Here is a 25,939-nt window from a genome sequence, read left to right on the forward strand (position 1 = left end):
AAGTTCATAGACATCAAAATTGATACGATCACAAGATATAAAAATGTAAAACAATCTCTGAATACACAAACTTTGCACAGATTGCCTAATGAGCATTTTACCTCATTCAGTACCTATTGATCTACAGAAAAGATTCCAGCAATGCAGTGCATCTCTTCTTCAATCCTGCTGGGTGGCATTGTCAAGTGATTGTCAACATGATACTAATAGGCAAGCTTAATGCCTGTGGAATCGGGGGAATCTCAGCCGATTCAATAAAATCATACTTGCAAAATAGAATACAAAGAATTGAAGGGGTTATATTTTTTAGGAGTGATTATTTTTTTTTTGAGTTGTTGAAAAATACCACCTCACTAACGAAAACATACAGTCAGATGAATTAACAATCTTGAGAGGGGTTCCGCAAGGATCAATCTTAGGGCCGTTGTTATATATTCTGTATATCAAAGAGCTAGCAAATGCTATTGATTTCAACACTGTGCAGTTTGCAGATGATACAAGTGTTGTAATCAAGGAACACAGTATTGAAGAATTAGACAGAAGCGTGTTTGAAGCACTGAATACATTGGAAGATTGGTTCACACATGATCACTTAAAGTTGAATAAAAACAAAACACAAGTAATAAAGTTTTCCCAACAATCAACTGCATGTGGATACTCAGCCTCAGATTGTAGATCAACAATATCAGCTTGTAAAAGTACAAAGTTCTTGGGAATTGAGCTTGATCTTAGATTGGACTGGAAATCTCACCTAACCTCAATAATACAAAATATTGCAAAATACTGCTATGCTCTAAGAGTGCTAACAAGATCAATAGATATAAACGCTGCTGTGTGTGTCTACTACGCACAAGTTCACTCAAGGATCAAGTACGGTTTAATATAATGAGGTTCTTCGACAGATGTCCCCAAGATATTTAAGATGCAAAAGTGATGCCTTAGAATTATATTTAACCATAAATAAACTGATAGTTGTAACGCTTATTTATAAAAAATAAAATACTAACCTTATACAGCCAGTACATTCTTGTTAAGGAAAACACCAAACTTTTTGAGAACTCTAAAAAGACACACATATACTCTATAAGAAATAAGTCAGACTTGACCTGTAATACTCCAAACTTCTCATTTATTCAAAAAAACGTACCGCATACTCTAATAACAATTTACAACAAACTTCCTCATACAGTGAGGGAATTCGATAAAGCAACATTAAAAATAAAATTGAAAGCATATTTACTTGAAAATAGTATATTATGCAACGATCATGTAATGATGGTTATTAAGACACGAGCATTAACCGGGATACGAAACGAGCCGAAGGCGAGTTTTGTATGGTATATGCGAGTGTATTAATAACCATAACATGAGAGTTGCATACGCTATTTTTTCTAAACCCGATAAATAATGAAAAACTATAAATATTATATTTGTATTGAACACATTTACAGTAATTAACTCATATTTTTTTTAAAAAAACACAAACTTAATGGTATTATCATGGATATATGAAAACTATAAAGATTCTAATTATATTTATATTGAATATAACAACTGTAATTAATCTGATCCTTTAAAAATATTGGAGTCGATGGTATTCCTTCTATATCGCTGTTTTCAGACATTTTGATAATATAGGTAGGTAATATGAAAACTGATTTTGACAAATAAAGCAATTAGTTACTTAGGTTAGAATCTAGGACAAACAAAGGAACAGGATTCTTGATTGAAAAATTATGGGTTTCTATTGGTTGATAATCTGTATCGTTATGAAAAATCTGTATCATAATGGATGTCATTATGAAACGGATTATGGTCATATAAGTGTATTGTTAGAGTACGGGTGTAGAAAAAGCATATTATGCAACTGACGAGTATCTAAATGATACTACTATTATTTGATCTATTTGACTGCTTTCACTACAATCATGGACTCTAAGAGCCTATATCTACAAGTACTAATATTTTGATATGTATGCATATATTTTTGTGCAGTTTATGTACTGTACATTTTTCCTTCCTCTTTCAACCTAATATTATTGTGATATATGTTTATATTTATTTTGACATGTTCTATGCCCTCAGGGGTACTGTATTTCTATCCTGAACAAATAAATTTTATCTATCTAATGTACGTTTAGGGTGATTCATTGTATTTTTGACTAACATTTTTGTGTAAGTGTATTCCTGAAGTATTTTCCCCGTTTCGTTACAATAAATATTTAATTGAGTTTTTAAATGATGAATGGATGAAATAGCGAATAAAATCCTCTCGTTGATAGGCCAAGCGAGTACTGTGTTGCGACAATACTAAGAAAAAGCCTGGTATATACTTATTGCGAAAAAACAATTCATGGCTTTTGCATCAGGTGTACACCTGAATATGAACAAGGGATTTTTGATATTTTCGCAGAGAGTTTTTTAGGAAAAACAAGCTGTTTGCCTTTCTACTCTTTTAACAATAAACAAAGAGCTTTTTTAGAAAATTAAAAATACATGAAGTAGAAACGACCAACTTTCACCTTTTTTTTTTTCAACCCCATTCCATCGTTTGCAATAACAACAAAATACATTTACAGCCTATGTTCTGTCACGAAAAAAAAAAGAAAAAGAAGGCAATCTCTAAACTTTCCACAACTCCAGGCCTATGACACTCATAGCATGTGTGCCGCTCGTCAAAGACCATCGAAGTGACCGTAAATGATCTCTACAACATAACTAACATCGAGTTCACATAAGTCAATACAGCGTTAATGATAGCAGTTCACTAGACGAGTAAACAAAAGATAACTCGACGTCAGCCGTCTCAGTGATTTATAGAGAAACACGGTGCGGCGGCCTCCTTCCGGGGCCATTTTGGACGCCCCTGCATCATCTAGTAGACGCCCGTCATCGATCGGGATCAGTGCGCGATACCCCCTGGACCCGTAACATCGAAAACATCATCGGCAGATCAGTGACTGTTCATCGAAAATTCATGACTAGGCGGCCGTGAAAAGGGTGAGTCGGCAATTGTTTCGCAAAGCCTTCTCTCTTTCAATTGCTTCGCATATCATCTGCAAAATAGATGACAGTAGCAGGGATTTATCAAATCTTTGCCGAGGTTTGTTTTGAAAGGCATTGATCTTACGGGCATGGTCCCCGGCCAACTTTGATAACATATGACTTCACGGTAATCAGTTAAACGATGTTGGAAAGCTTCGGTGGGGTTCAGAGACCATTTATTCTTTTGCGTAATGAATTTATAGGCTGGGAACTGTTGTCTACAGTTGATTCGACTGTTGACTCGTAGGAAGTTTAGAAAAATAACGTGAGTATTGTTATTATTTCGTTGTTGAGTGTAAAAAATTATTACTAAAAGTTGTAAATGACACCTCGCTGAAATTATTTTCTCAAGAAATATAGAATTTGCCAAGAAGTATCGATTCGACACACCCCCTAAATAATTTGTTTATTTTGCTTTTCCTTCACTAGTGTAATTATGACCAAAAAACGTTTTAATGTTTGCTAAGATTTTTCTGTTCAATCCTCAAAAAGTAGATCTTGCAAATGTGGTCCGTGAAGATGTTTGATGTTCGTTCCGAAATTTATGTTTTGTCCATGACGCATAGAATATTCCTCGTATTTTGTCAAAAACTCTCGACCTACGGCAATCTTTGTAAAGAAATAATAAAGATATGCAGTGAATTTGAGCTTCCGTTCACAGAGGTGTTGAGTACAACTCAAAAGACACTGGCTTCAGTTTTCAATGTTGTTTACGTTTTGAAATGAATTGATATTAGGTTAGAGATGTTTTCGCATGATCCATGAATTGAAAGATTTAATACGCGCGACAGATTTCGATTCTTGCGCAATCTATCAACATGTGTATACAATTGGATCAATATCATCCATCGCGTCCAGAATTTTTGACAAATTAAATTTGAAATGGTTGAAACATCAGGGTTTCTATGAATATGTGTTTTGCCCAATCCCTCATATACCTCTGCGAATATTCCTTATATAAATTGGCCCACTCTTGCCTCCCGCATTAGAACAAGATATAAAGGGGGAAGATTTAAGAGTGTATCCGTTATTCACAAACACGCAAGTGTTTGTATCCTGCTTCGTCTTCTAATACCGGTCTTCGTTTCATCTTTGGCCACCAGACCATAGATACATATGTTATCATGGGTTTTACCACCATGGTGTGGGTAGAGCCAATACAGCATGTATGGTTTCAGCCCATGTCTTTCCGTAGATGCGCAATCTCCGCCTTTATTTTTACTCTTTCTAGATGTTGGTCAGCCTAGATTCTAGTATCACTCCCAGATATTTATTCTTCCTAGGTTTTTTCTGTTATAATATCAAGACTTTATGCCCACCATGGTCTAGAAACCGCAATAACGCCTCCATTACAAGGTTCGATAACGGTGTTCCCTTGAGGACATCAATGCTATTACTATTTCCCCCATTTTAGTTCATCCTCCTGCAGATAGTGTGGTCAAACCCTTTTCTCCTCAAAGGCTGGATCATTGATTGTATGAATCTATTATCAAATGTACTCTCCATTTTCAAGAAAAAAGGTAAATTACTTATTTATTTTTCGAATACACTGACCCTCCACTTGGTGAAAATCAATACCACTATTCATGATATTCATGATAAGAATTACATTCCTTCACCATACAGACTTTGCAACAGTTGGACTAGACCAGTCCAACCGAGGAAACAACTGTCATAGTGAAACGCGTATTGGAAATGAAGATGTTGTGAAAATTTGTAATTATTATCATGAATACTTTCTTGTTGTTGTAGGCATATTCTGTTTTATCTCTGACCCGACATAAATCATTTTCTGTTGGAACGCCTAACCTGTACCTATGATGCAGTGGTCTGTTAGCCGGTGTTTCGTCCTTAACAAGTCTGTTAAGTCGTTTTTTAAATGATTTCTATACAAATGACATGAGATTGATTGGTCTCAATGCCGTTGCCGAATCCTCCAAGACTTTCTCAGGATTCGGTATGAAGTTGGCCCGATTAATCTGTCTCCATGTTTTGGGAATGTATCCCAGAGCCAAACTTTCTCTGGAGATTACACCCAGATTTTGAAATGGAAGTCCCGTTTTTTGCAGAAAACCCTTGTGAATCAGTTACTATGAATTGTTCGATGTTTCCAGGTTTATTAGGCGTGGTCTGCAGGTTTTTATACCTGACGTTCCATCTGCTACTGTGGCAGACATTATCAAGGGCGTTTGTACTTATAATGGGACTAGCTGTCGAACTGGCGATTGCTCTTGTACCTGATTGGCCCGACCCTTATTCAATTATTGGGAGAATATTTGTGTTATGAAGTGCCGGTATCCATGTGTTGTTGATATTTAAGCTCTCTTCCTTACGGTTAAAATTGATCTTATGTTAATGTATGTCTATGGCCTCGGCCTCCGGTCTGTAGATGATCACTCAATTGATTTCAGCGAAGTCGTGCTGCTGGGCAGACGCACAGCAAGAATTTTCTATGTTAGGAAGTTTGCATAAATGTCTGTCATGTACAATTCATTGTCCGTCGTGGTATCAGCCAAAAAAAGTAGTCTGAATTGGCTGAATTGGCCAGATCTTGCTCCGTACGGACGTTTATTGTCCAATCCTCGCTGTAGTATCTCCTTAGAAATATCACTCACGTCTATAGGTCGCCCAGTAATCCATAGCACACTAGGTACCAGACGTATGGTGTCTCGCCAACTTGATCTTAGCTTCCATCTTGTGTGTACGCCATTCAAGTTTCCAAACCGAAGCGGTAAATTTTTTTCTAATGCTAGAGAGTGTTAAATGGTGGTTTCAATTTGCTAGCCAGTTGTTGCCTAATTTCGTTAAGCGCCTCGTTTGTTCCGACTGTCTCCACTGGTGGTAGGATGGAAAGCTCTTAACTAGTTCACTAATCTACCACCTCTAACTCGGCATTAGAAGGCTGGACAAAAGCTGCATAACCTCGCCAACGAAAGTGAGATACATACTCCAAAGAATTGCACGTAAAAGAGTGATCCCCTTGGTGAGAGGGGGATCACCCTTTTACTTCTTCGATACTTTGACTTGATGGTGGGACATCGCAAGTTCTTTTCTTCCAATTCTAATGTTTATGATAGCAAATTATGGTTCTTCCGTTTGACAGGATTGTATCCTGCATGATAGGTCGAAATAAGCTGTGGTCTGTATCGAAGAGTTGTATTATCTTCACAGAGTATCTCTAGGCTATCAGCCCGGCTCAATAACTTTTGCTAATGTAAATAGTCAAGCAAATCGTCAAGGTCTTAGATGCTTGGTGGCAAGGGTTTGCTTCGTTTGAACTCTCCAAACCGTAAGATAGCGATCCGTGTGTCATTGTACCGTATGGCCATTATAAACTATCACTAACATTTAGCACTTACATCCATATCCTGTTTCATTAATTGTTTCCAGGTAAGATGCCCCGCTGATCCTGATAGACCTGCCGCAAAGCCAGCCTCGCCACAATGAGCCGCTCTAAAGAAAAAGTCTCCGGCATCTTTCGGAAGCTCTTTAAATCTTCCACGAGAGACGGCGAAGGTCCTAGCAAACCCAGCACTTCAGGAGCAGCAAACGGATCTCCAGCGAGACGACTGCTACGTGGCTGTAACACCGTCTCCCCAGCTGCTTCCCAATCTAGCCCTATTTTCGGTTCGAAATGCAAACGAGACGAATCACAGAACAAAACCGTCAGAGCAAGGAGACTCATGAAGGAGCTGCGCGACCTGCAGAGACTGCAGGACTCCAAAAGCGAACCCACCTTCACCGTCGAGCTGGTGGACGACAACCTCTTCGAGTGGCACGTGAAACTCTTCAAAGTGGACAGTGAAAGTGACTTGGGCAACGACATGAAAGACTTGGGCATCGCTCACATCCTCCTCAACCTGATTTTCCCGGAGAACTTTCCCTTCTCGCCGCCGTTTATGCGCGTTATCTCCCCCAGGATAGAGAAGGGTTTCGTGATGGAAGGTGGCGCCATCTGTATGGAGCTGCTCACGCCCAGAGGGTGGGCTAGCGCGTACACGGTGGAGGCGGTCATCATGCAGTTCGCTGCGAGTGTGGTGAAGGGCCAGGGACGGATACAGAGGAAAAACAAGGGCCAGAAAGTGTTCAGCAGGCGTACTGCAGAGGAAAGCTTCAGATCTCTCGTCAAGACTCACGATAAGTATGGTTGGGTGACCCCTAGCTTGGCCGACGGGTAGGTCGAGCGACTGTTCAAAACGAAACCGTTCCATTTTTGTGTCAAATTTATATTCTACGGTAGATGTACTGTGTTCACTATAAATGCAAGGGAGAGAAAACAATGGTAATGGTATATAAATGACCGGTCTTTGAGAAATGTCTCTTACAAATCATACAGAAATTTGACTTGCATAAAGTATATCTGAAATTTAAGTCTACCTAATAAGGGTTTTATGCCAATGCGAAAAATTCTAAAAATGGTTCACAAGTTTCTGTGATGAATATAGAGGTATTGCTTCGCAAAGCTCCAAAGCAAAGTAAGGGTCAGTTTATCGAATATATAAGCCATAACTCAATGAATATGCATAACTTTGAAGAAGGAAAATCACCACTTTCACTCATTTCATGAATTCTTATATTTATGAAACAAGAATAATGATGATATTAAGAAGAAATTTTCTGATATTAACAAAAATCATCATCAACCACCTGGAAAAAAGTATAACGTAGATTGAATAGCTCAATTGAATTCGTGGGTAAAGTCATATGTTGATTATTGCCACGAAATGTTCAAGAAATCACCTATGTGGGTAGAAAACAATTCTGTTTCTGGCCAAGTATTTTTCACTAAGGGAAGTAAAATATGGATCTTTCCACTAATTTGAAATAACCGCATAGGTGAACACTATTTTATTTATTTTTTTACAATTTTTTTGTCAGTAGTTTTTTCAAAATCGATTGAAATAAATAGTCGTGACGACGTCACTAACATCCGTTATGAACTTGGCAACACCGTAAACGTATTCATATTGAATAATTTGATTTTCTTCTTCTTCTTCATGTATTTTTGTTAACGTTGTTTAACAAGGCAAGCCTTGGCAAAACGAATATTTTTTTGCCAAAAAGCGGTGCTTTATTAACACACAAAAATTTATGTTTCTCTATTTTCTTCAAACTAACGAAAGTTGCTTCACTCAAAATGTTCTATCTCACAAACTAATAGTATAACAACTGTGAAACTGGTACATGTGTCGTCTTTTGAAGGTTAGGGTTAACTAAAAATGATATGGATTCAATACTAGTGGCGCCATCTGTGTGTCAGACTACGAAGTTTTCAGCACATTCATGTTGAATCCAATAGACCTTTTCATCACAATTTTTTGTGCGCATGCGTCAGTATCAGCCATCTTTTTCGTACTGTTTTTTGTAAACAACCATGTTAAAGAGCCCGCAACTCATGTTTTAAAGATTAAAATATAAATTGAAGTTTATTAATTGTACAAAAAGTTTGAAAAAAGTAAAGTAGTAAGTCAAAATAATCAGAAAACATTTTTTATACTTTTTTATAATTATGTTATCTGTACGAAAAGTAACAACAGAACGGTGTTGTTATGGAGTATGCAAAAATGATACAGGATACATTCAACTATGAAACTATAAAACTATTTTATAAATTTTCCAAAGCCTTGTCTTCAATATCGCAAAAAAAAATCAAATCATCAAGCAAATTACATATTAAAGCATGTGCAAAATATGCGAAATGTGAATTATAGGTGAAAAAATGTGGCAGGAGTGACCGAGGCTTTAAATCTATTGATGATGTTACCAAGGATACTTATATTTGTTCACTACATTTCATTGGAGAAAGTGGTCCAACTGAACAAAACCCTGATCCTTAAAGCTATCAGGAATTTCAACATACGTACATTATTCCTTATTGCATTTTTTACTGTAAATTTCATATATATTATGTTGTATTAAATATTTTCCTCTAATAAAAATTACTAAACATATTCAATTCAGTATTTACGTATTTGTCTTATTAATAATGTCATATGTACAGCCACAAAATATTAATGGCTTGATTTATATAATATTCCTTGCCTTGCCATTGTTGATTAAAACAGTACGAATGTTTTGAATTACCGCCATTTCAATATGACAGCTACGCTTGCGCTCGTCTTATGATGAAAAGGTCTATTATATACACATGGTTGAAGGTGTACTGTTTACTTACTCATTCTATAGAAAAGTACTGTTACCTACGCCACTGTATAGAAGTTAACTTCTACTTCTACACTCTCACAATATAGCTACAAGGGACACCATGTGAAACTTCTGAAGCCATACAGGGTTATTCACGAGTGATTGTTAGATATATTTTAGGTTAAGGATGAAACAAAATTGAATATTCTCCTAATACGAGATTGTCTAGACAGAGAGGCTCTGTAAATATATAATAACATGACACCAATTCGAAACAGTAATTCTTGGAAAAAATTTTGTTACATGAACAATTTTACTCAACAGTGTTTTCTTGGATGTCATCAAACTGCGCCCACAACAAAAAATCACATAACTTTTTCATTCTTAGCTTTGTTAGTTGTAGCTTTTTTATTATTGAGTTTATGAAAATTATATTTCTGATGTTATACATTGAATAAGATGTTCAAATTTTGACAGATGCTCACCATATATTTTATATATCAGACTTAAGTACCTGTAGACTTTTAGCTTTGATACTGGAGGAGCTTCTAATCAAAAATCAAATGAAAAATAGATATATCGAAGTTATTTCCCGGATTTATTTGCCATGGTCTGCAGGTTTTCACGACGTTTCGTCTTCGAATGCTGTGAATATCAAGCGATGAGAGAAAGAAAGAAGTGTCCTAATGCTTCTCACAGCGCGTATATACCTACTACCTACAATATAGATGGTTTGGTTTAATTCCTTTGGTGTTGGACATGACTTGTTCAGTTAAATGCAGGTAGCTCGACTTTATTAATGTTAATTCTCTGTTCGGTTGAAATTGTCTCTATATTTCTGAAATTATATTATCTCTCTATATAGTCTTGGACTCGGAGAGGGCAACCAATCGCTTTCGAATAGACCAAAGTGCTCGATATAATTCAGAACCACTATCTAGGAGTCATTAGATTGGGAGGCGATAGAAATTCAGAAACACAGAGATCATTTCAACTGAAAGAAAGAGGGAATGGAAGAAATAGTCTGGCTACCTGGACTAAATAATACCATAAGAATGATACTCAGCCGTCCACCAATAGAATGAAACTTTAGTTCAGGAATATCCTGCAAAACATGGCCATCGAACTTATAAAATATATTTGACACAGTGATCATACCGGGAGCCGTTTCATTTGACTTTTTGACTGCTGGTTCCTACCCGTTTACAGTCAGTATTAATTGAATAACAATCGATTATCGAGATTTGTTGTTACTATATGTGTATTTAGTTCTTATATGTATAAATTTCGTCTTCCGATATATTTCTTGACTAGAAAAGGTAAATTTGTCGTTATTATCATTAGGACATGGACATTTGTATTTGAATCGTGTTATTTAAATTAATCTGATGAATGTTAACCGAATATATGAATGTTTTTATTATATCTTGTTATGATTTATTTGGCGTCTTCTAAAAATGAGATTCTGCATAACCTTACTCTAAAACAAAATGTCACTAACTTTTACGAATAATTGACAATAAGAATATTTCGAAATAATAATTTCTCTCAACTACCTACACCTACAGTGTAGGGCAGTTGGGTACTTCCCCAATTACATCAAAAGTTCACTAAGCCGTAACACGTGTTTCACTAATAATTAACTTCTTCAGGTGTATCTGGTGCATCTGGATTGAAAAATCTGTTGTAGTGAAAGACGTTGTGTAAATTGGTATGTGAAAATATTACACATTTGAAATAACTATCAATTCAAATTTCCCTCCTGATCTCACTAATACTACCAATAAAGTTAGAGCTCAATATTATGTTCATAAAAGGTAATTAGTGTGCTGTGATCATTCAATGAATAATTGGATATCAATTAAATAATATTTTAATGTGTTACTATTCCAGATACTATTGCCATTCTTCTGGCAATACCTTCTACTTGATTGTAAAATGACTTATCATTTCCGCCAACGATACTTCAACAATTGGTACTTTGAGTGAAATTTAATTGAATTAACAAACGTAGTATTCCGTAAAAACAATGAAAAATCACATTTTCATTGTTTTCCTTGAGTTGTGCAGAGCCACCTTGGGGTGATGATCTTTCGAATTGACAACTTGTACGAAATATTAGCAAAAATAATTGTTCAGGCAAACCTCAGAGCAGTATTGTTGTTTCGTTAGCAGCGGTTAGGAAATAGTTCTCTTTCAAACATATCGTTAGTGAACCATTTGCAAAATTCAACGTTTTTACATTGGCAAGCTGAGTTTACCACTAGCAGCTGCTGTTGGCAACACTTATAAAATGTTGAGTGTTTTTGTTCATTTTTGTAAAAAAAGAAATAACCTTTTGTACGGTGATTGTGTGGTTGAGTTTTTAATATAGATAAGGATTCTAAAATCTGACACAACAATAGGAAGGTAAGTTTTATATTTGATGAAAACAGAGTAAGGGAACAATGTGAAGTTAGCTACTAGACCCAGCACTAAATTTTCTAAACACTACCGAGCGAGTAATAGTGGCATGTTTCCCCACTTTCAACGTGGTAAATATCGACGTATAGGAATATATAAATTCAGTAGAATCTCACAAATCCGGCACTATTAAAAACCAGGGGGTGCCGCATTGTTGGAAACCGGATTGCTGGATTATATAGAAAAAATCATAATGAATTAAGTAGTGTCATATGTTTCCGTTTACTTGACATTTTCAACTACACAGTAATCTCATTTGAATACATACGAATACGAATGTGTATGTGATAAGTTTTGAGGTTACACTGTTAGACGACGACGCGGCCACAGAACCTCTAAGTTATAGTTCTATAACTTAGACAGAACCACAGACATATAGGGGGCGTGGGTGCCGGTCATTGGTCGTATGGGTCTATTGTAAGTGTTGGATTATTATTTATGTCAAGAACAATAGAACATTCATTATATATATAAAAGATGTGCGTCAGTGCCACGTGAGTAATCGAAGTGATATGGTCAGAAAAAAGTTGAGGCTGTGGGAAAATCAGGTAAAAATCAAACTTTGGATCATATCCCTCATTAAAAATCATTTGGCACAGTAAACCAAAAAAAATTGTATCAATATTTCCAGCTTCTGCAAAATCTGGTCACGGAATTCAAAAATCGTTTTGAAGACTTCCACAAAATGAATGAAAGGGATTTCCCAATTTTCAACAATCCATTCAATTTAGAAGCTTCACAGGCACCAGTTAATTTGCAAATGGTGTTGATAAATCGTCAATCAGGCAGTATTTTGAAAGAAAAATTTAAAAAGGTTAATGCTCTTACATTCTATACACAATATGTATTTCAAGAGTTTGGGTAACCATCCGGAATTAAAAAAGCTGCACGCATTCTCTGCATGCTTGGTAGTACCTATTTTGGTGAGCAGATGTCATGAATGTAAATAAGAATTCTATACACTATATATTTAAATAGATAAAATGTTATAATTATTCGGTAATTTTTTTTTATTTGAATCTGGTCCGCCTACACATTCTAAATTTAATATATGACCCTCTGCAAAATTGAGTTTGACACCTCTGAGTTACATAATCCTATACGTCAATATTTATCCCCTCAGAAAGAGGGAAACACGCCACCGGTCGCTCGGCAGTGTTAGGAAAATTTAGCGGTAGGATCTGGCAGCCAGTTTCAGAATGGTGAGCAAGAGCTAGTCATGATGAGTGCCAAATAGATTCCTGATGGTCATATCTCTATACTTTCCAGAATGAGTAACTTACAGGAGAGACTTTTCTGCATAAGCAAGAGGGAAGGTACTTCACCTGGGAACAATTCAGGAGTAAGAACTAGTGAGGATGAGTACCGTAAAAAAACAGTGAGAGAAAGAAGAGTTACGAAGGAACTCCGCGACCTCCAAAGCCGCCAGAATTCGGACTCTGATCCCTCTTTCACTGTAGACTTAGTAAATGGTAACCTCTTCCAGTGGGAGGTCAAGCTTTTCAAAGTGGACCGCGACAGCGACTTCGGCAAAGACATGGAACACTTCGGTGTGTCCCACGTCCTCCTCCAATTGAGTTTCCCTGAGAACTTTCCCTTCTCCCCGCCCTTGATGACCATCCAATCCCCTACGATAAAGAATAGTTTCTTCATGGATTGCGGAATCGTTCGTTTGGAAATTCTCAACCCCCAATGGTGGACCCCTGCTTATACTGTAGAAGCAATCATAATGCAGTTTGCTGCTTGTTTGGCGAAAAGTAATGCACGGATTCAGCAGGTTCGAAAAGAGGAGCGGGCTGAAAACAGCTTCTGGATTTTTTTTGAATATTATTTCAAGCATGGGTTGGAGATCGATTGAATGACAATGTCATTGTATCCTAGATTCTGTTGAACATACTGTCCAGATAGTTTGTAATTTTTCTGCTTTATTGACAGTAGTTGTTTTGAGTAGGTTTCTCAACGTTTTTAAGACACAATTCAGTAATATCTTTTGGGGGTCAATCATCAGGAATACATTATGTGTCGTAGAGAAACTCGTTCAAAATAAATGACAGTTTAAAACTCCAAAAAAACAATATACCTATTTTTACACGACTGCATATAAAATTTTTGAAAAATTACTGAATACTCCAGAAGCATCTCTACTGCTACTGAGTTTTTGACGTATCAGGTCCAGAAAATTTAGTAACAAATTTCAAAAGAATTGAAGGAGTTTTTACTTTCACTCAAATGAAAACTGACCATGTTCCTTATAGAATTTCAAAGAAAAATTATATTCTTCCGGAGTTCAGCTTGAAATGCAACTTGAAAACTGCATATTATCACTGTCTTCCAGTTAACAATAAGGCTGTTTGAGATCTCATTAGTTCTTATAATATTTGTTTTTGTATGTCTTGTATTCATATATTTCTAGTATATCTTCTCTAGTTTTTTTTATATATTTTATAATGAATAAGTTGTTAAAGAATTATCAGAATTTTTATACCTTACTTATTTCACTACCATTACATTGTAATGTCAGAATATAATAAAGATTTTTGAATTTATGATTGACTTCTAATCTACATGAAGTTTGGTACAAATGACGCTTTCATAAATTTTGGGTCCAATTTTACAACAAAAGTTCTGTCAATATGTGCTTTGGAATTTTATATTTTCACAAATAACATGTCTTCCTTATCATTTATTAGATCAATAGCCATTTTTGTTAGTTCTTCCCGTCTACACGCACTAGCTAGCCCAATGATTTTTGCTACTTGAAAATGAAGCAAATCAAGTTACTTTTATAGTCTACAATTGTTATAATTTGTTAAAATTACCTTCAGCATCAGATTTGCTTTCGTGTTGAAGACTTCTGATTTATTTACTCGATAACCAACATTCTCCCTTTTAAGAAATGTGACCTTTGGAAAGTGGCTATATTTATATTGTTCTTCACTCAAATAGTAGTTTTCAACATGAGTATGGGTTCCACGTGGTAGAGGATATGACAGTTCACATTGCACATTGGACATGGCTAAATAAACTTAGGGAAGTTCATCATCCAGATACGTTGTCTATGGGAAATATTAGAACTGAATCAAACGGTAAAACAGAATCGTGTCTCCTGGCTTCCTCAATCGTCGTAAATGAAAAAAATGAAATATACAAGTACATGTGTTCCATAATTAGCTGTACGGATCAGCTGTTTACCGTTCGATGTGAAATGTCACGTCACCTTCTGTTGATTAGATAATTGGAAAAGGCATGTTTACAATGTATGACTTTCCGTATCAAGTTCGGTAATAATGTATCTATTGACTAATCAGTGATACATTTGGGAATTGACAGAACCGTTTCTTTTCAAAAGTTACCAACAACGGTCATGGTTATTTTTGGGACGTCTTTGAATTTAGGAACTCGCCTTAATTTGTCATCTGTCATTCTGAGAATTTTATTTTTATACATTAAATGACCAATGACATTCGTATATTTCTTTTTAGCTGTGGAATTTGTATTTATTTCTAGTTAAATCGAAGAATCTCAAAGATACACCAGTAGTCCGAAGCGTTATAACTAACTGAAAATATACTGATAAAATGTTGATCAAAGTTAAGGTAATTTTCTGTCAGTGTATCACCAAAACATATTTTAATTTGAGAATATTTTAGACCCTTACCGGGAAAGAAATCGAAATTGATATAGAACCCACCGACAAAGTGGAACGAATCAAAGAAAGAGTTGAGGAAAAGGAAGGAATACCGCCTCAACAACAGCGGTTAATTTTCTCTGGAAAACAAATGTAGGTAACAGCTCACAAAGGACCAGCAGTCACATTGAAATATTTCTTAAATTTTTGTCGACTTGTTTCTTCGTACGTTTCTCATTGAGATCAAGTTGTTTTAACACCTAGTTTCTTGATAGCTTCAAGAAAGGCATCAGTACTTCATTTGACCATTTTACATACTACAGTGTATTTATGGCAAGTCAGGAATACAGAAATACTTGTTGCTAGTTACAAAGATAAAGTCATCTATTAAAAAAGAATAAAAGTAAAGAGTATAGGTTGATTGAAAGCATAAATATAAAATGAAACTGAGGATTTAATGAGGTCTTTCACAAGTTAAAGGCCCTGACACGTAAATGTATTCCTCAATGTTGGAGAAGAAACTTTTTGTAAGTAAATTTAAATTTTATAAGGCTTAGTGCCTTTAGAGACGAGTCAAGATGATAAGCTTAGTGAATTTCTCTCAGTAATTGATAATGTATGTTCAATAAACTTGCGGATCTTGTTCCATATCCGTGAATATTAACGTTTTCATGAATCTGTAGTAAAACTTTCTAGATATATAATGTTGGAAGGGGTATAATGCCAAGTTGAATAAAATAAATGATGATGGTGCTCTTTGTAACCTGCTTTGGCTATTATTTATATGGCCTTTTCTGGCACCTGAAACACCCACCCCAAATTAGAATACCATATGACGTGACTGAGTGAAATAATCCATTGTAGGCTCTTTTGAATATCATCAAGCTCACCAGATTATTCAAATGTCTCAGAACAAACAAAACAGTAGAAAGTTGTGCTATCTTGCGTCATTAGTTGTAAGCTGGTTGAGTCTTTGCTTGAGCATAATAAAGTCGTATCCTTTGCAAACAAGGAACATCTTGCTGGTTTTATAAAACTTGATGTAGGTCAAGAACAATAGTAGACCTGAAACAGAGCCCTGAGGAACTACATGCTTCATTTCTTTGAGGTTCGACTTGATGTTGTTCACTTCAACATATTTGTACCTACTTGTGAGATAAAAGTGGATCACCAGCTTATGTTGGTTTTTCTGGTCATATAAATGGACAGCTGATATACTTCAACTTTAAGAATACAAAATTTATTCTGGTATGAGAGATGCATCTATAATATGAAAAAAGACGTTAACTTTCCATCAGATATTTCCAGATGAAATGTAGAATCGAAGAGAAAATGTTTCCATAGTTTTCGGAACTCCACTTTTTCGGACAAAAATTGGAAAACACCAAACCTTTTTATTGAATTCATGTAAATAAGCATTATTGTGGAAGTGCCTTTAAAGTTCTAACTAAATGTATGTCGGCATTAGTTCTAGATCAGCATTTCAATTCTTTTGTTTGTTTCAGGAATGACGAGAAAACTGCTCAGGACTACAAAGTTCAAGGGGATCAGTTCTGCATTTAGTTTTGGCACTTCGTGGTGGAAAACTCATATAATTTATGTTGTCTTTAGGATTTTTAAATTATATTTCGCTAATTATTTAAGTTAAAATATGTAATTCAGCAAATACATTTTTATTTAAATTTTTCACCAGTTTTTGCAGTCCAGAAAAAACTATAAAGATGCATGAACCCTGAATAACTGTTATCTTCTACTGAACCCTGAATAACGGTTATCTTCTTATGAACCCTGAATAACGGTTATCTTCTTCTAAATCTCAACAACTTTCCCATTAACCCCCCCCCCTTTCGTCAACACACATAAGAAGAGTGATTTGTGTTTAGACATTTATAGTTGTGAAAATGTTTGCAATGTATTCATGTGAGATATCACCATGAAAAGTAAATTAGTGGAGTGTTTGTGTAAAGTAAATTCTAGACAAGCATCAGGTATATTAAACTATGACATTACATCTAATTTTGGCTAATAATAATAACCTACAAAGTTGTGAATTTGCCATAGCAGTGTTGCCAATAGTATGGGCTATTTCGAATTCAAAATAATCGATAATTCGATTATTTATGATGATTCAAGATATCGAATCGATTATCAAGATAATTCGAATTATTCTTCTTCTGATTATATGATCGTTGCTTTAATATTCAGGCGCATTTGACCATAATTTGAATTAATTTGACATTTTCATCACAGAACATTAACATGGCTGTTCTTGATTGCTCAACCGTCGATAGTAGATGTTTTGTTGGCACTAATCCTATTCCAGATTGGACCGTTTTCGACAAAAGCATCATAGCTAGTCGCAGTCCCGGTAGCCCTGTAACTTCAATTGAAACAAAAGTACTAGTATTATTAGCACTTGCTCTAATTCACCGGAACACTGACAACCTATTATAATGCTTTATTGCAATGCTTCTGTGAAATAGTGATATTCCTCTTTTACTCGAGTCTGTACCTTTACCTTCCGAATAAGATTAACTTCAATATACTGGGATTCATAATAAATAAGGCACGATTATGGTCAACGATTGACAATAACGCTGACTAGACTCTGGTGGATTTATGAAAAAAGTAATATTAAATAAATTGATGGATGTAGCCGTTACTACGTGGTAGGAGATCATAATGAAAAAAGAAATGAAAATTTCCATGTTTTTTACCACTTTTATTTGTAACTAACGTGATAAAAGTGGTAAAAAACATAAAAATTTTCATTTCTCTTTTTAATATAAAATAGGAAACAAAATAAAATTAAACAAAAAGTGAAATAATAATGTACCCGTTTATAAGAAAGTAAGACAGAAAATAAGAAATAACTACAGTCCAATCATCTCATGTCAATTGTCAAAAATGATAAGGTTTGTAGGTTATAATTTTTTGTTATCCTAATTTTCAAGAAGAAATGATTGGACGATGACTTTGTAGTTGAATGAGTATCGGAGTTCCCTCAGTAGTATGATGACATTTTGTCAAAACTGATATATCCCAGAGAATTCGCCTATAGTATGAATTAACAGATGGCAGCATAAATAATGTTGGCATTCCTGTTATAATTAGACCTACTGCGAACTGTGGCGAAGAGATGTCGCTACATGTGTCATTTCTTGAAATAATTAAATTTCTTATTAGGAAAATCCCAAATGGAATCAATATCACATAAAAAGACTGAGGGAAAATATTGAGTTCGTAGAAATTTACGCTTCCGTGGAAATATTTTGAAATTATCTGTTGATTCATATTTAAATAGATTTTATGGTTAGATTCATTGAATTAGCAAGTGGTTTCTTAATATTTGATCTTAGGTGTTACCTACACTCACATAAGAAGTATATTTGTAGTAAATACTAAACTTTTACTGTCTGCAAAATTGAATATAATGAATATATCGTCACCTTATGTTGAGAAATATCTTTTTCCAGGAGAGACTAATGAAAATTCATGTGAAGAAATTTTCGCCGAAGTTGCCGGTAATTTAGATATCAATTTTGAAATAATTGAAAAAAGTCTAGCAGATATAATAAGTTTGAATTTTTCCGAAACGGTCACGGGTGACTGGAAATGCATTTGCTTATCCCTTTACATCATAAAGCTGTTGAACACTGAATTGGAACATTCAGACTTGCTACTGAGCGTTCAGCAATCCAAAGACGTTAGGAAATGCGTAAGAAATCTCGTGGAAGTCGGAATATGCTCAAGACTGCAACCTAAACTACCTTTCTTCATCAAATCTAATCCTCAAAGTGATACCAAAGATATTTTCTGGGACTATAACGTGTTGAAATGCACGACGTTCGCTCTATGCGAGTTCTTCAAATCCTCGAATTTGAGACTGCTGATCCTGCCAGAATGCTTGAAAGAAGTCTTGGTTGCACTCTTCCAGATATCTTTCTGCCCTCTGAAAAAACCTTCAGAAACACCAGGAACCGAAACCAACGTAATGACCGAGGATATTTACAACAAACTCAACGATGAAAGAGGAATGTCTCTCAAGATACTTGACGGTTTGAGAGAGACGATCCATCCGTCCATTTTTGTCAAAGAACTCATGGTTATTTTCCGGGAAAACTCACCAACCTGGTTCAAGAAAGCAGTTTCTCAGTCACTTACCTCCATTATTCGATCTAAAAATGGCGTGGAAAGCATCGCCGCAACGTTACTCGGAGAATGTGAAAACGACAGTACAAAGACCTGGAAGATTCTGGATATATTTTCCAGATTGATTCTGAGCTGCAGACGGTTTCCTGATTTTCATGTGAATACTTGCAAGCAAGTGGTGAGCCTTCTGGAAAAGACACCAGAGGAGTCCTCCGTTTATGAGAGACTTTATGCCCATTGTATCAAAGTTTTCTACAAAGAGGATCCAGAATTTGCCAAAAATAATTTTCTCAGGCCCGTTATTAATTTTTTCGTCTATTTATCGTACAGAGATCATAAATTTATGGATGGCGAAGATTTAACTAGGAGAGTGAGGCAAAATTCCCGTTTGCTTCACGCAATATTTGTCCAGAACAGCGTGGAAAGTCCAGCTCTTCCCTTCAAAGTCCTGAAGCCTGTTTTGAACGTTCTTTTTCGGTTCTACGCTTTAACTTCATCTTCTCCACTGACACTCACCAATAATGACTTGAGGGCAATTTTGCTAGGGTTTTTGAGGAGGTATCCAGAAGATTCATTCTCTTCATTTGACAGTTTTCTGTTTGACATCAACACTGCAGAGATACTCCCCTTCAGGAATGATGTTGTTGTACAAAAAGAGGACGAGAGGCTCATTCTCAGGTTCTCCGAACATTCCGTGATTCACGCTTCATCAGAAAACTCTACCTGCCTGCTGGAATTGGTCCGAGTAGATTCTGATCTCACACAGAAACTTTTCGGTTTCCTCCTCAATTGTGTATCGGAAAGCGACAAGTATTTCAAGAGAGGAAATGTGGAACTTCTGGAGTTGGAAGAAGAGTTTATGAATCAGTTTTTTGAAAGAAAAATGACTGTGTACAGGTTATTGTCAGAGTTGTCTGGGGATAAAACTGTTCAGCAAGAGTTGACTAAAGATCCACACGATGTTATAAAATACATACAAATCGTTTTGAGGAGAACCTTGGATACAGGAACCCACAGGAGTACAAATACAGATTCGGATGAGTTTCAGTCTTTGTTCACGATACTGATGATTCTACAGAGTTTACTTGAAGGTGCTAATGCAACCAACATCATGGCCTATGGTTCTTTATTAGATTCATTGAGGAATTTATCGAAGGAAGTTGTAATCACTGAAGCAAGGGATCTGATACAACAAATTCTGGATGTTTTGGAGGGAGACAAAAGACTGAAAGATCGAAGTTTGGGGAAGGAAAAAACTGACTTGGATAAAGCTTTGGAGGACATTTGTGATCCTTTACTTCCTGTTAGAGGACATGGATTGATGACTCTTGCTAAATTAGTGGAAACCAAGGATAAGCATGCCATGGACAAAAGGAACTATATCCTCAACGTATTCCAGGTAAGATTTGATATGAAAGCAATCCAAATTGTTCGAAGTATTCACATTTTTTTTAAATTCTCAGCAAAATTTGAAAAACGAAGATTCATTCATCTATCTGAGCGCCATAGGAGGCCTCGCTTCACTCGCTGATGTTTTTCCTGATAGTGTTCTGCAAATTTTGTGTGAAGAGTATTCTGACTCCTCCAGGAAAATCACTGAAGATGGTCACGAAGTGCGGATGAAACTAGGGGAATGTTTGGTACGAGTGACGAAGAAGTTGGGTGAGTATTCCTAAACATAATTATTTAATGATACTTCAATGCAAGATTTTTGAAAATCAATTTGCAAATATCAACTAACAACGATATTCTTTCAAACTTTCACTTTTTTCTGGCACAGAAAAATGCGATGCGTGTCATTGAAGAATAAGCCTGGGAAAGTAACACAGATCGCAACAACATAGTTATTGTGATCTGTGGCGAATACGCCATTTATGGGATCAACATAGACATCATTCCATGAATACCGATCAGCTTCGTTTTCTAAGTGGACATGTCATCGCCTTTACTCACCTCGTAGATTCTCTGTTGTTCAAATGCAATGTCTCACTGAGTCAGAGGAAAATATTACCAATATTATTGAATACATTATACGTTATGTGATACCGATGTCCTAATTTTCCTGCAGTATATAACGGACCCCTCGAAGTACTTCATGATTCATATAAACGTTTTGACACTACCGCTTTATGATAGTTATTGTCCACGTACGTTCGTCTCTGTAACTGTAACCTTTTTATCTTCAATATCGTTCCCACAAAGTTATGATTTTATTATACACTTCAATCGAGCTTTTTATTGTAACCCGTTATATACTTTGCATTAATCCATTATTGAAACTGTTGTTGATGATTGCTTACATGATGATCATGTTCAATAAATCCACGACATGAAAGGCAGATAATATATATTTTGCTGCAGCATTATTATTTTTGTTGAAAACGATGATTTCTTTGCTGATTATTTTCATTTCCACACGATTGGGGAAAACTATCAAAATAGGGCAGTGTGGAAATATAATTATTGTTTCCTTTGGAAATTTAATTTTTATCGAGAACAAGCGCTTTGAGAGCAGTGCCTTTACAAATGCGGCAGTTCATTTATTTGGAAAATCTTGAAGTCTATTTCAGAAATGCGCCGTTTCACAAATAAACAGTTTCAATCTAATCGACTTTATGACTCGAAGATGTGGCATAGTTTTGTCTTTTCAGGGATCTCTTTTGTCACATGCAATTCAAGTCATATTGTTTGTAAGAGTATTTCCCATCAAAATATGCTCCTTTGGAAACAGATTCCACTTATTTTGTAGGACTTTTCGTGGACGGTGGATCATATTTTTTATGTCAATATTCAATAACATCCTGCTTCCATTCAACACGAATGAAATCCCATTCACGACGCTTGTTTCGTTACCCAATTATCAAGTGCACTTTTATTCATAAATCGACGATTTTTCAACTACAAAATTTTAAATATAGTGACTCATAATAGAGAAAACAATGGATTGATTGATATTTTTAGTTCACATGAGCCACTTTCCCATTTTCTGACTGAATCATCTAGAAGTTCAGTCTCAAAGTTCCTGCCTCAACAATTTCATGCAATGATTTTCTAATCTATTGTGTCCCTTCAAAACGACACTAGAGTTTTCTTGTCTACGAAATTGGATATGCGTCACTTGCTCTTCAAAACACCTTTCAATAACTCGGTTAGTATGACCAACATAATTTTTTTGACAGTCCTTCTAGTCTATTCCATGAATCCCAGAATCACAGTTTTCTTGATTTTGTTTATATTGGAATTCTAGAATTTTTTTAATGTCTCATCTTGTTTTAAAGGGAAAGGTATCAAGTCTAAGAATAAGGAAATGTCCAATCATTTTTCAGACAGTGGCAAAAGCTTTGGAAATATATCTGAAAGAAATTATATTTATTCTATATACGTCAAATTTCAATCCTAGAACTAATATTCGTAGATTTATTATTAAGAATCATCTACCTAACTCTTCTGTGTGTCAAAAATTGCACATCCCCCCATCTACATCGAATGTATGTGTGTGAGAAATAACCTACTTTTTCTACTCATACTCATAAAAGATAGTTTTGGCATGTCCGGAGAAACAGTTTATGAATTGCATGTACAGCTTGACAAATCTAGTTGTGAATCTGAACGTATCTATTCAACCAGAAATGAGCCTCGTCGCTGAACCACCAAATGTTACACGTTGTGGAAGGTCGCGTGGCTTCAATTCTTACACCAGCTGTATCTTATACGGTTTTACACCCAAATCCTTTCGCAGAATTTTCCACGTAGTGAAGTAACAGAGACTCAATTGCTGCGAACGGCGGCGAATCGACATTTCACGGTCATCACGAACACTGGCGGATACAGCCGCAATATTTTCTTCGGTCCTCACTCTACGTATGCGTGTTGGTGGTTTAATGTCCAATAATGTAAACTGGGTTCAAAATTTAGTCACAAGCTCCCGAATAGCTCCCTCAGTAGGCCGACGAAACTGCCCATAAATTGGAAGAAGTGCACGATGCACTTTCTTCATCAAGCATGAATTTTTATAATAAAATTCAATAATTTGCAAGCGTTGTTCATTCGTAAGTCGATTCATGGTTAAATTATAGACCAAACTGAACGAGTTTGACAATGACATAAGACACGATTCACGCGTGAAATGTCAAAAACAGTGTTGCCAAAAGATACCAGCAAAAAAAGTCACCCATATGAAGATCCCTCAAATATTCTATTTTTTTTTATAGAAGCACTTGGAAACAATGACGATATACATAGGTTGATACTGAATATGTATAACCTGTAATGTATTTTGTTTATATTACAAAACCATCACACAATTCCTCACATTTAATGTTTAGTAGTTGTGAAAGCACCTGTAACTCCAAATTATTTCCGCTTCGTACAATGGAGGCAACAGTAATGAAAACAATACCATTCCAATTGAGTAAATAATGAGCCTTACGTGTAATTGTCCTGTCAAATAACATATTAACTTTTTTTCTCAAGCGCAGTCAGAGAGAAAAATAACTCGTAGTGATAGAGTTAACAATGAAAGAATGGGTGGAAATTACTAACTCGGCAAAGAGCCTGCGATGTTAAAATAGAAGCGGCTGAGAGGTGATTTTCCTATTTTTCGCACAGTTCGCGACTATTGTTCTCGCTATCCTACGAATTTGCGATTTCAACTCATCAAATGATGAACGTTCATAAGTAATTATTGAAGTAATTAGTATGTTCAGTTAGGTTAAATGCGTTTCGAGTGCCACTCGTCAATGTACCAGTTATTCGACGTCTGAGACGATTATTTTAATTGCCCATTTTTAATCTAGATAGCCAACAACGGGTAATGAACTCCTCTCCGAGACTTGATACTGTTACATCCCTGCATGACCTTCAGTCCAAGTAATAAACTTCTCGAACAACTACTGATAGTGTTGCTGTATAGGTTTTTGGCAAACGCTCATTCAATTGTTTTAAGAGTCGTAACACTGAACACTAATTTGAAACTCTCTGTAAAAATCTAGCTATCGAAGCTTGACTTTGCAACCTCCTTCATTTCCCCTTTGTCAGGGAAAATGTCATATCTTCTGTTTTTCAAAGTAATTTTCTTCATCACAAAAAATTATAATGAAACTTTGAGAAAATGTATACTTACTGGAATGGTCTTACCGCTAATCAACATTCATAATTATTTGTCATGAAGAATATTCATTTATTCCATTAGTGTAGTTTCAAAGTCAATTACCTGAGCTCTATTACTTATTTTCAGGCGACATGGCTCCAAAGTACAAACCGCTGTTGCTAAACACATTTTTAGGCGGAGCAAAAGAGGATGACGATCTTATTAGGGCGTCAAGTTTATCAAACTTGGGTGAAATTTGTAAAGTTCTAGGTTACAAATTGGGGACAATACTTACTGAGGTAAGTGACATGTTTGTGTTTATAATTGGAAGACTAATGAAAACACCTGCAATTTTATTAAATGAATTCTTTCCTATGAATAATTATTTGAAATGAACATTGTCTTCAGTAAATTACTCCAATGCGACATTACCGGAATAATTTTAATAATCTCCTTGAGGTTGTTTATTCTTTGTGAATTTTGTCACGAGGCCCTCGTAAATTTTCATTGTTCAGTAACAAGAATCAGACAGAAAGAAGGTCCTCTACTTGTAGAATTTCATAATAGGTCTTTGGATAAATGACAAGAACCTCTTGACAGAAACAGCAAAATTAAAAAAAACAATATTCAAGAGTTCAAAACTGAAACACATTCAAAAACAAGCACAATAACAACAGCATCCAGCACAACAGTACAATAAAAATGAGTAATGGATGTTAACCCAGTGTTGTCTGTTAAAATCACGTTCTATGATGAATGTTTCTGAACGCAGCCTTAATGAAATGTGCTTCTGTCAGTGTTCTGTGTGTCTATGTTATGCCCTCAGACCTCTGAGTATATTATTACTCTAAGGTTATGCCACGTTTCAGAAAATAAATATACTTGAATAATATCAAAATAGCGATGAGTAGAAGCTCGAGGGGTTTCAAATTATGCAAACGTGCATACAAGTATTGTTGACAATACTTATAATAAATGTTATTTTGATCATAAAAATATCTGCATGTGATCTATTATTTTGTAAAATAAATGTGTATTATTATTATCATTGTATTCGATAGGTTTTGGTATGCGTCCACGCAGTGATAGCCACAGACAAATCGCCTCAAGCAAGGCGTGCGGCAGTCGGTGTTATAAGACAGTTGTTCGTTGGCCTCGAAAAAGAAACGATAGCTTTCCTGAAGGACGACATCCTGACGATTTACAGGACTCTCAAGGATATCTACAACAGCGATAGTGACGATGTTATGCGGCTGCAGTCTCAACTAGCGCTGGAAGAACTGAACGAAAATATGAAGAGTTTTGTTCTCGCTCCACCAAAGTTGCACGATGAGAAGAAGATTGTAGTGTTGAAGTAAATAAATGGAAACAACAGTTGTTTTTTTACTGAAGTTGTGATTTGTTTTGGACCGTGGTGT

General features: G+C 35.7%; 4 protein-coding genes across 5 annotated transcripts; all 4 read left to right on the forward strand.

Annotated features, from left to right (window-relative positions):
- The first annotated feature begins 2,719 nt into the window (after positions 1–2,719).
- On the forward strand, positions 2,720–10,612 carry LOC111507657 (ubiquitin-conjugating enzyme E2Q-like protein 1). Of its 2 annotated transcripts, none has more exons than XM_074173357.1 (2): positions 2,720–3,310; positions 6,436–10,612. In XM_074173357.1, the coding sequence occupies exon 2, from the start codon at positions 6,489–6,491 to the stop codon at positions 7,221–7,223; it is 735 nt and encodes a 244-aa protein (XP_074029458.1). In that variant the 5' UTR covers positions 2,720–3,310; positions 6,436–6,488; the 3' UTR covers positions 7,224–10,612. The 2 variants fall into 2 exon arrangements, with proteins under 2 accessions (XP_074029458.1, XP_074029459.1); XM_074173358.1 differs by having other exon boundaries at positions 2,720–3,000.
- Positions 10,613–11,353: 741 nt separating this feature from the next.
- Positions 11,354–14,198, forward strand: LOC111507656 (ubiquitin-conjugating enzyme E2Q-like protein 1). Its single transcript, XM_023162999.2, has 2 exons — positions 11,354–11,598; positions 12,922–14,198. The coding sequence occupies exon 2, from the start codon at positions 12,923–12,925 to the stop codon at positions 13,508–13,510; it is 588 nt and encodes a 195-aa protein (XP_023018767.2). The 5' UTR covers positions 11,354–11,598; position 12,922; the 3' UTR covers positions 13,511–14,198.
- An 889-nt stretch (positions 14,199–15,087) lies between these two features.
- Nedd8 (Nedd8 ubiquitin like modifier) lies at positions 15,088–16,967 on the forward strand. The gene is given in 4 exon segments (XM_023162997.2): positions 15,088–15,248; positions 15,303–15,433; positions 16,786–16,820; positions 16,823–16,967. Coding segments are annotated over 4 exon segments (237 nt in total). The 5' UTR covers positions 15,088–15,230; the 3' UTR covers positions 16,876–16,967.
- Positions 16,968–17,112: 145 nt separating this feature from the next.
- Positions 17,113–25,905, forward strand: Tango6 (Transport and Golgi organization 6). Its single transcript, XM_023162996.2, has 5 exons — positions 17,113–17,268; positions 18,757–20,831; positions 20,896–21,094; positions 24,669–24,820; positions 25,583–25,905. Exons 1-5 carry the CDS (start codon positions 17,214–17,216, stop codon positions 25,877–25,879), a joined length of 2,778 nt encoding a protein of 925 aa, XP_023018764.2. The 5' UTR covers positions 17,113–17,213; the 3' UTR covers positions 25,880–25,905.
- Positions 25,906–25,939: the final 34 nt, after the last annotated feature.

Source organism: Leptinotarsa decemlineata, unplaced genomic scaffold (assembly GCF_025532065.1).
Source record: "Leptinotarsa decemlineata unplaced genomic scaffold, Ldec_3_MD MMD2_tig00000232_RagTag_RagTag, whole genome shotgun sequence".
Lineage (NCBI taxonomy): Eukaryota > Metazoa > Arthropoda > Insecta > Coleoptera > Chrysomelidae > Leptinotarsa > Leptinotarsa decemlineata.

Coding starts and splice junctions, on each gene's coding strand:
- LOC111507657 (XM_074173357.1), top strand. CDS start 6,489: ATGAGCCGCTCTAAAGAAAAAGTCTCCGGCATCTTTCGGAAGCTCTTT.
- LOC111507656 (XM_023162999.2), top strand. CDS start 12,923: ATGAGTAACTTACAGGAGAGACTTTTCTGCATAAGCAAGAGGGAAGGT.
- Tango6 (XM_023162996.2), top strand. CDS start 17,214: ATGAAAAGTAAATTAGTGGAGTGTTTGTGTAAAGTAAATTCTAGACAA. Junction 17,269..18,756: donor AAATTCTAGACAAGCATCAG/GTATATTAAACT, acceptor ATCTTTTTCCAG/GAGAGACTAATGAAAATTCA. Junction 20,832..20,895: donor ATATCCTCAACGTATTCCAG/GTAAGATTTGAT, acceptor TTAAATTCTCAG/CAAAATTTGAAAAACGAAGA.